General features: G+C 42.8%; 1 protein-coding gene across 2 annotated transcripts in view; it reads left to right on the top strand.

Annotated features, from left to right (window-relative positions):
- The first annotated feature begins 1469 nt into the window (after positions 1–1469).
- The window catches only part of efna5b (ephrin-A5b), a 92934-nt gene continuing 84243 nt past the window's right edge, over positions 1470–10160 (top strand). For both annotated transcript variants that reach the window (XM_048243912.1, XM_048243911.1), the window contains exon 1: positions 1470–2588. In XM_048243912.1, the coding sequence (XP_048099869.1) occupies positions 2464–2588 (125 nt within the window). In that variant the 5' untranslated portion in view covers positions 1470–2463. The remainder of the gene's footprint in view (positions 2589–10160) is intronic.

Here is a 10160-nt window from a genome sequence, read left to right as displayed (position 1 = left end):
AGAGAGAGAAGAGGAGGGGAGGGGTGGCGGGGTTCTGTGAGTGTGGTGTGGGGTTGGTAAAACAGCTCTTGTAAAGTGGGTGTGAACTTGGCAGAGCTCTGCCCTCCCCACCACGGACAGTGACCAGAATTACACTGGCAACCGAGGGACAGAGCTATGAGGTCCTGCTAAATCAGCCAGAGGCATCTCCTACTGTGCCTGTCTGAAAAAGAAATACAGAGCTAACTGAGCTAATCAGAGAATCAACTAGCCTCACCAGCCTGGTCGGAATAATGAAAATTAATTATTTGTATTTATAAATGCTAAATAATGAATTATCTGATTATATAAATATACTTTTACCAAAGAAAACTGTTTTGGTTAGATTTTCATGACAGGGAATAACTGCATAATACTACTAAATAGGATCAACTAACAGAACCTTTAATCCAGGTTTTTAAATGTCATTAAAACACCTTCTCAGCAACACATATGGCTACATGCAAGTGCGATTATTTCCGTTAAAAGGGTATTAAAACGGGATTGTAGCATGTCAAGAATTGCCTTGAGAGGGGTGGTGCAAACTGCAAACCTACCCGCACACATGCCTGTCTTCCACTGCGTGGCGTATAAGGCTTTTGGGCAGGCTACACGCGCGCGCGCGCACACACACACTCACTATCAATTAATTGCAGGAAATTCACAGACCACTCGCGCAGCCCTTCAGCAAAGGCCGTTTATTGTGTGGGCAAAATGTTCTATAGACGTCAAATATTTTTTTGTCCTCGCACAAGTTTCCAATTCTCCAATGCTTTGACATGTTTAATTACACAAAACAACTTTACAATCATGTGCGTTTGATGCACTATGATAGAGAGGTCTCGGTCTGTAGAACAACCTTACAGATACACAACAGCTGTAGGCTACATACTACATTTGATTCCTCTTGTATCAAACTCAGTTTCCCCAGTATATTTTCTCAGCATATCCAGCTCAGCATTTGTCTGCTAGAACGTTATTTCGACAGAGCTTATTTCTGCTTACTTTATTTGAGCGATGCAAATAAATGTTGAATCAGAAGTTAGCTTCTGCATTTCCGACGGATCGACAGCTGCAGTCTATCTGTTGAGCTAAACGTCAACTAAACAGTCACTTGAAATTGGTCCCAATGTAGCTATTTTATCGGTCGTACTTTTGCACTGAGAAAGTTACGAATGTCACTTCACTCTAAAATGGAATGGGACTTCCAAAAGCCTCTAAAACGTCAGGATAATTTAAATTACGTCTCATAATAACTCACCATAAAGCCAATCTGTAGCTCATACCAATATGTTCTTGTAGTCTATGTAACTGGTACTGTCATCTGGCAGTTCTTCGGACTTCGAAGCCAGATACCTTTCAATAATTGAATTAGTTTAGGTTAGAGGAGGGTTTTTGTTTTGTTAGCGTAACGCCCATTCAAATTTTAGACCAATGGGACGGTTCTGCGTTCGCCCGAGAGCGAACCCACAGTTGCGGAGTCGGCGAGTGCCTGGCAGGCTCTGGTCTCACCTTAATTCCCCGAACCTGAAACTAGACTGAAATAACACATGATCTTCATCTGATTTCTTATTCCTCCCATAATAAGGATGGTGCGCAGGAATGTTGACATTCGACTCCGGGACTTCTTCGCCAACTGTATATCTTTCTACTTGTAAGAGAAGGCATTTCCACTCTCGCCCTAGAGAAGGACTCCTCCCTGCTTCATCCTTGACACTTTCAAGACATCGTTGAGAGAGGATACAAGCTCCGCTCGGTGCGTTCGTTGAGATCAGAGGGACATTTGGACATGATACGCGATTGTTTTCGGCGCTCCTTTATGGCGCAGTGAACTTGAACGGGGTGAGTGAGTAAGCAGACAGCACGGAGCAGAACCGAGTCACCGACACGGGAGACACGTACGATGTTTTTCTGATTCCAGGACTTTTAACCTTGCGCTGTTGATTGTTTCTACAAGCATTTTATGCTGTGGCAGCCATCAAACATAAAGACATATTTTCTGAGGAGATCACGGATCGCCTGATCTATGATGTGATACTGCTTCTTACTCTCGCCTTGCATTTTCATTATTTGGACACAACACATTTTCACACTATTGCAAACAAGCTGAAAACGTATTGCAATACGTGACCGAAAGGTACATATTCGGGTATAGACATACCGATTTAGACCAACGGGAGTGACTTTCGATTTTGGTGACAGCACTGCCCTGTCACTGCTGTGCCATTCATACAAAAAGTGAGGACTTCAAGTTATCCCTCAAGCGAACACAGATTCTTGGGCACAGCATTTGCAGATATCGTTAGCTGAAGCTGACATTCATAGGCACCAGCTGGCCTTTCAATGTGAGAAAAAGCGCAGTGAGCGCTAAGGTGTCACATAGGCTGTAAGAGCAGCATCCCCGGGTTCACATCGAAGGAGTACGTGACGAACTTTACTGTAGTTATGCTGCAAGTGGAAATGGTCATTTTCGTCTGCCTGGTCCTTTGGATGTGTGTATTTAGCCAGGAGCCGAGCTCCAAGGTGATGGCTGATCGCTATGCCGTCTACTGGAACCGTACCAACCCCAGGTAAGTTTTTTGGGAAAAGCGCGGACTCCTGCGCCGAGATCACGTCACTGTAACGTAAAGCAATTAAAGCCCAAAATACATGTACGAAAAGGGTCTTGACAGCTAAATGCATTATAATGTCAAATAACGGCTACTGGTGCTTAGAGTACACTAGCAGTCATCGCAGAAGGCGCCATCCGTAGCCGACCATTGCACATTTGAAATAGGTAACATAAAAGATGTTAGTAGGCATATGAAATTTGGCCGGAGACATAGCAAAAATATCCTTAGCCTACATTACACAGTTGTCTCGTTGAAATGAAAGAAACTGCATCGTGAATGTAATTCAGGTAGCAGACTTGAAACAGCATATGTTGTGGTTTACGCAAAAGTCTCTCAACACAGACAACATATGACAACTTTACCTCAGTTTAACATGCTATTGTCCATGTTTATGTAACAGTGTTACGAATTTCTTCTTTTCTATAACTGCTTTCGTGAAGAATGTGTGTGACAAGCACAGGTTTGTTTAACCTGCGGTCCACCATCGACTAGTTGTCATTGAGTTGAATGATCAAAATATCACGTTTTTCCTAGGCCTACAGATCTATTTTCGCGCCTCATATGTTGATTTGTCCCGGTCCTTTAGAAACGACATTAAGAGACAGTGTGCAACACCAATCACAAAAACGTTCAATTTTTCTTGAGTTTGTTAAGTGACAACAAACAGAATAAAAGCAATACCCTAGTAGTGAGAAATGAAATATTACAATGTGCGCAACGATGGACCTGCCCATGTTTGAGCTGAGAGGAGGGGGAATACACGAAAAAAGAAGAAACTTATGAAGAAAAAAAATTAAGATATGAATATCATTTGTCAGATTCCTCATACTTCATAGTTCACGTGAAAATGTGTAGGCTTACTACTTTCTTAGTAGCCTACATTTAGCGTCACATTTGTATATCGACAAAAGAATCAAATGTTTGTGGAAATGTATACTGACTCTCACTTGTTCATTCGCGGCGTGCGCTCTTCTTCGAAGAGGCAATTTCACAGAGACAACTAGCTAGAAAGTCAATAATTTGTCGAAATTACTTGACGGAAGAACAAATATAATATTGAGCACCAGTAAAGCCTACAATGTGACCGGGTTACCAATAAGCAGATCAGTATGCTTTACTGCTACACAACAACATGACAGAAGTGTATGATCACTGAATTATTTATTATCAAATTATTCAGTTCAATGTTGCGTAAACCTGGAGGAAAATATTTAAAAACTGAGACTTAATTTATTACTCTGAAAAGAGAAAATAAAGTCATTCGTCTTGCCTTTTCCCGTTCATTGTCAAAGTTTTGACCACAACATATAAAATTGCAATACAATAAAAAGTAAGTTTGATACAGTGTTGAGACAGAAATACCTGAATTAGTTTTTGGCACACACCTCACTTTTGTGGAGAAGTCTGTTTTGTGCATTTCATTGTCATGAAATTCTTTCTTTCATTTTTTCTTTCTTTCTTTCTTTCTTCCTTTCTTTCTTTCTGGATTTGATAGACACTACTTGGAACAAAGCAGATTTTGTGAAAGTATTTGTAAATGTGTACCTTCAAGGTCTCTACATAGCCTTTGCCTTTTGTGCATTCAAGAACTGAGCTAATTCTGCCTTTTGAAGTTACTATATTGAGTTCCTCAGTCAAAGGGTCAGCGTAGTTTCACTGTTGTTGAATGTTAGCAAAAAACCTTGGTAAATGTACAGATTATCTCTATAGACACAGTTTTATTTTAGAAATCCAATAAACAAATAAATTATTTAATTAAATAACATCAAAGACAAAGATTATACAGAAGGCTTCGAGTGCATTAATCACGGATAGTTCTAGTTTAAATAAAAAAAAAAACTTTAATCTAAAATAGAAAACCACTTCGAGAAAGATTTTGAGTCCAACAAGAGACAGAGAGGCAGAAGCAGGCCGTGGTGGAATAGGGACAGAGATGGGAGAGAGCAGAGGCCACTCAGTCAGCCCAGATCTTGGGGTGGACGGGGCGCCTGCACGGTCCAACCCGCGCTATCTTCTTCTCAGAGGGGCCTATGTGCTTATTTGTTCTCTGCATAGTTCAAACACAGTAATGCAAAGTCAAGTTTAATCAGATTGGTTATGCTGATGGACAGATTTTCATTAGTGTACACATTTTTTTAAAGAAATGTTGACTGGTGCTTTTTGACTTTAAATATGATTCCTTCCAGATGTGCCAATTGGCCCCTTTGCTTAGGGGACAAACTTACCAAATAATAATAGCTTGAGATAAAAAAAAGTTTTAGCAAATTCAATCCTTTGCCTTCTCTGAAAGAACATGAGTGCCCAGTTATTTGAAAGACTTTCATCCGTTTAACCCCTGTCTCTTTTAAATATGAGAGATAAATTGTTTCCTGCATCTCATCTGTTTCTGAATTTGCCCTTTTCCGGAGGAAAGGAAACAGTTTTATTTTTTGCAGAGTGGATAGACTGTGTTGCTTGTGTCTCGGCTGTTGTTACTTCAGTGGTGCTTGTTGGGCCACAGGGCAACTTCAGCTGGCATAAGAGGTAAGCAGTGGAACGAAAGGCCTAAGTGAACAAATATGAAAGCAGAGCCTGAACAAATATGGTTGCGCTCATTCCCTTACACCGCTGTATGTGTCACCGAGGTCAGATGGACCAAAAAAAAACATCTTTGCCTTCCCTCATGCCTACAAGCGCTTGGACAGAGGGCAGGAGAGCAGAAGTGTGGCGTAGAGCAATCCTCGGCGGGGCCGAGCGAGCCAGACATGGCGGCCTGGTTAACAGACGGCAGTGTGTGTGTGTGTGTGTGTGTGTGTGTGCCTGTGCGGGCCTCCTCTCATACGCTGTGCTGGAGAGGAGAGGACAGCGTGCTGTTGTTCTGTCACGTCCACAGAGTCGGGCGCTGAGTCGGGGGCTGCTGGGGTAACACCTCAGCCAGGGGAGAGAAGCTGTGAAATGCTTAATTAGCCTTAATGAGTTTGGGGGTGTGTGTGTGTGTGTGTGTGTGTGTGTGTGTGTGTGTGTGTGTGTGTGTGTGTGTGTGGACTTTCTGGCGAAGGCTTAGAGCTGGGACGGGTCCCTCATGGTCTGCAGCTCCGTTGTCAAACGGTCAAGGCGCGAGCCGAGAATGGCTTTCTCTCTCATTCACTCGTGTCTCTTTCTCTCTGTTGGTGCCCATTGCTTTCTCCTTCACTAATGCACACACACACTCTCTCCCCCCCTGTTGTTCTGGCTCTTGTCTTTTCCCAGAACCATGCTGGGCTGAGAAAATGAATGAATGCAAGTTGGATATTTGAGGATATTTTCTCAGAACCTCCAGCTGGGCTGTCTAGTTTGGGCTGCAGACACACTGAGGTCACGTCTGTCGGAGGAGCGGCCGGCAGGACAAGAGATGGCCGTGTGTTTGGTAGCGGTGTCCGGCCACTCTGTCGCCTGGCTATGACACTGTGGGCCGTTTGAGGACAATCCCACACAGCAGGTCCATCCTCATCTCTCAGAGCTCCTCTGAAAGTCAGAGTCTAGTCTCTGACACTGTGGGGGTGTGATATGATGATCTAATATCAGCTAGAGAGAATTCAAAGTACACAACTGTAATGGCAGTGTTTCAGAATTGAATTCAATTTGTGGTGGTTGGTTTGTAGAATTAACTTGAATGCAACAGTTTTTAACAAATTAGCACAGCGTGGTTATGATGCTAACCAGATTTACTGTAAGCACAATTTAGTACAACCTGGAAAATCATTGTGTGGTGGTCAATGTTGATATTGTGGTGGGCCGCCACAAATAAGTCAATGTATGGGAAACACTGAATGGTAGTATTTGCAGAACCTGTCTTTGTCTATGTACAGTTCAACCAGGTTGACCCAGTTGCCTGAAACATTAAGTACCAAGCTACCATCGAGAAAATGTCGCTATCCTCAGCTAAAGGGAGTGGTTTCAAAAGCACTCGGTTCTCGGAATTCACCACAGAGATGCCGCACTGAACGGTTTGGTGGAATATCTTAACATTTGCTTATTTTCCTGTGAGGTGGTCTCTGTTTTTTTTTCATTCTGTTATCTGTTATCTTTTAGGCAGAAAATATGAGTGTGATATGTAATCTTGAAACAGTTTTTGGTCCAAGTACTATAATTACATGCTAGTTTTGTATCGTTTTAGGAAGGGTCCAGTATTACTGTTCTTTGTGTCTGCTTTTAGTGGCAAGCCTTCAGAAAATGGTCCCCCACACACACACACCCACACACACACACACACACACACACACACACACACACACACACACACACACACACACACACACACACACACACACACAGAGGCACTCAAAAACCCGCCATGTTGAGTCTCTAATCTAATCCCCTCACAAGGGCGTCTACCCTTCTCTACCCTTTTCTACCCCTTGTCTTTTTTGTGCCCTTTTTTTTTTTCTTTTTCATTGCGTTCATCTTTCTTTCTTTTTGGTGCTTATTCTTTTGATACTCTTCCCAAAAAATATGACTGCTTGGTTTATTTTCTTTGCCGCTCCCTGTCCCTTACTCAGTGGGGCTCCATTGGGGATCAAAGATTGACAGAGCGAGAGTTCATTAGTGTAGACTAATCAGTCCTGGACGGAGGACGCGGAGGAACAGAGGACTAGGGGCAGAAGGAAAGAAAAACAACACTGTAAAAATGTTTATAGTCCGGCGGAAGGTCTGCTGGAACAGCGGCATACACGGTGAAGCTAGCTCATGAAATCGAGAAAATGAAATCACTCTCCTTCAGTAGACTTTCACTTCACTTGTGCAGTTTTTACGAGTGTTTTTGTTGTTTTTCGATGATAATCATGATTCCAAGTACAAGAGGCAGAGCTCTAGGAGCAGACTCAATATTTCTCTAAGAGAACGTTACTCACTTTATGGTCAGGGTGTCCCAGAAATTTAGTTTTTTTGTGCTGGAACACTGTTCATTTCTTTTTCTAAATATGAAGCCATTTTATGCAGTTCAAACATGGCTGCCATTTTAGACCTTTCGTTGGCATTGCGTTTCATCAACCTTTGCAACATATCATTAATGGCAGCTGGGCTCAAGTGAACAGAGGGTGCCGAGAGAGCTGAGTTTTTGAAGAGTGTGTGTCCTGTGTTTTTGAAGAGTGTGTGTCCTGTGTTTTGTGAGTAGACTATGGAAATGACGAGGATTAGCTGTCCATGAGCGAGTTTTAGAGAGCTGGAGGTGACCAGTGAGCTGCACTCTCTTTTGTCATGACGAGGACAATACAGGATCCAGCTCAGGGGTCACTGTGTTGTAATTGTTCCTCTGTGACGCTGGATAATCCAGCTGAATGAGATGAGAGATTTTTTTGTTGGATGTATCTCACGGACATTGAATATCCCATAGCTGAGAATTAATTTGATACTATATTAACGATAATTTCTGTGTTTATGAAGCCTGTCCGCTGTTGGAGTGTGTTGTGGCTTTTGTCTGGCAGGTTGTCTTAGGCCCAAGGCTCTGTACCATACTGCTGCACTCCTCCTCCCTGCCACACAGTGGTGCTGCTCTGGATCCTGGGGGCCTCTCCCCCAACCCAGAACTGTCACTCATCTCCAAGCCTTCCCTATCAAAGCCGTGAGACAATGGCTTGTCTTCCCCTCAGTGAACACAAAGATGAGTATAAGAAAGAAGCTGGTGACACAATAGATAGCTGGTCTCTTCTCTCTATGGCACCAAAGCTGCTTTACATGGCCTGTGTCCACGTATTTCCAGGGGATTGTGTCACCCCATGTAACACTGAATGCTCATTGGCTGCCTACATTCATCTAGTGTTGTCTAGACATTCTGGCTCAAGACTGGAATAAATGCTATTGTTTAATTATATCTCTTAACTGTTTTAGATCATGTTTACCGCAGTAACGTTGACCCAGGGAGGGCTCTTTGTCTCACATTGCATCTCGGAAATCTCATTTCTATTCATGTTACCTTATTCGTCCCTCCGAGGCAAGGCTAGCTGTTTTCTTAGCTTCCCTAAAATTATGTTGTAACGTCATGCTTCTTCCTCGCTTGAAATTTGACAAGAGTAAGACCCGTGCTGGTGGTAAAACTGGAAACTGGAACCACTTGAGACTGACAGTTTTCCAGACACATTTTCCAAGGATAAGTCTGTCGGACATTTTCCATACTTTTGGATGTAGGCAGCATTTTTTCCATAATTTTAAGTGTGAAAAAATGCGTTTTTATGTTCAGTCTTATGCATTGTGAAAAATATGTACTTTTGGTTTGGATGGTACCAGGTTACTACGTCTATAGAGCTTGTTGACTTAAGGAGAATCTCTGTTAGGCTTTGTTGAGTGTAGCAGTCAGGGTTTGTTTGGGACAATAGGAATGCCCGCTGCAATAAATGTAGGACGACGCCAATGATTAGTAATTACCAGCAGGTCAGTATAGTCATTGTTTGGAACAGAGAGTTTGTCACTTAATCTGGTTTTTGTGAAGGAATTTAGTTTGACCTAAAATAGTCTGCTGTACTTTTCCTAAATGAGTGTACTGCAGCGTGAGCCAAAATATCGGGACAGTTTATCACGTTTGGTTTCAGTTTTGTTATTTAAAAACAAGGAAATTGCTGTTTTTCTCTAAATTATGCAGTGTCAACCACAACAGCGATGGCCTAAAAAAAAGTAAAAAAAAAAAGAAATTTCACAATGGTGTAATTCTGAAACAAAACACAACTTTGAGTCCTCTCTCAAACCTTAATTACACAAGTTTGTTTTAATTGCATCTTCACAGCCAATTGTGTCGATCCTCCCTCTCCTGCTGAGAGACAGAGCCAGAGTGGCAAACAAACTCGTAAACAAGCACTCAGTCTATCTGGCTGCTGGGCCACAGAGAGCAGGGCACCAGCACAAAGCGGTCGCTAGCGCCACAGCCTGCCGCAGCCGAGCAGAGCCTCTCTCACTGGACACCGCTCAAGCAGAGCTCAAAGCCTGCCATTGTTCCTACAGGCACTCGCTTCGCCACTCCATGGGACAGCCTGAAAGTATGCATGTATTAGCAAAAAAAAGTGTTGAAGGAGAGAGAGAGAGAGAGGAGAGAGAGAGAGAGAGAGAGAGAGAAGGGGGAAACATTGGTGTGGAGTTCACGGCTGAACTTGTTAAGACACTCTTCTTAGAATGGGTGAAAGCAGCGGTGCACAATGCAGGGCAGAAGCTTATGTGGAAATGGAGGGCTTGGAGAAACGAGAGAGAGAGAAAACAGAGCAAAAAGCATTGAGAGGGGGAATGGAAAAAAGAGGTAGAGAAATATCCAGAGACAAAGAAAGAGGTAGGAAAAACAAAAGACGGAGAGAAAATCCATATTTATGAGAGCAACCAAATGAAAGGACACAGATGCAGGAGAGGTGGAGAACATGAGAGAGACATGGGGAATATTTGAAGTGACTTGGTTTGTAGTGGCTGTCTCCATGATGTACAGCCTGTAGCTATGTTCTGCACATGAGTGAATATCTAGCTTCACCTACAGTTATGTACTTTTTTTACATCCGTACGTGTATATATGTGCCTGTGTGTGTGTGTGTGTGTCTGTGT

The sequence above is a fragment of the Alosa alosa genome, chromosome 5, assembly GCF_017589495.1.
Source record: "Alosa alosa isolate M-15738 ecotype Scorff River chromosome 5, AALO_Geno_1.1, whole genome shotgun sequence".
NCBI classification, from domain to species: Eukaryota; Metazoa; Chordata; class Actinopteri; order Clupeiformes; family Clupeidae; genus Alosa; species Alosa alosa.
The sequence above is the reverse complement of the archived record's forward strand: the minus strand, read 5'-3'. Positions and strand labels throughout refer to the sequence as shown.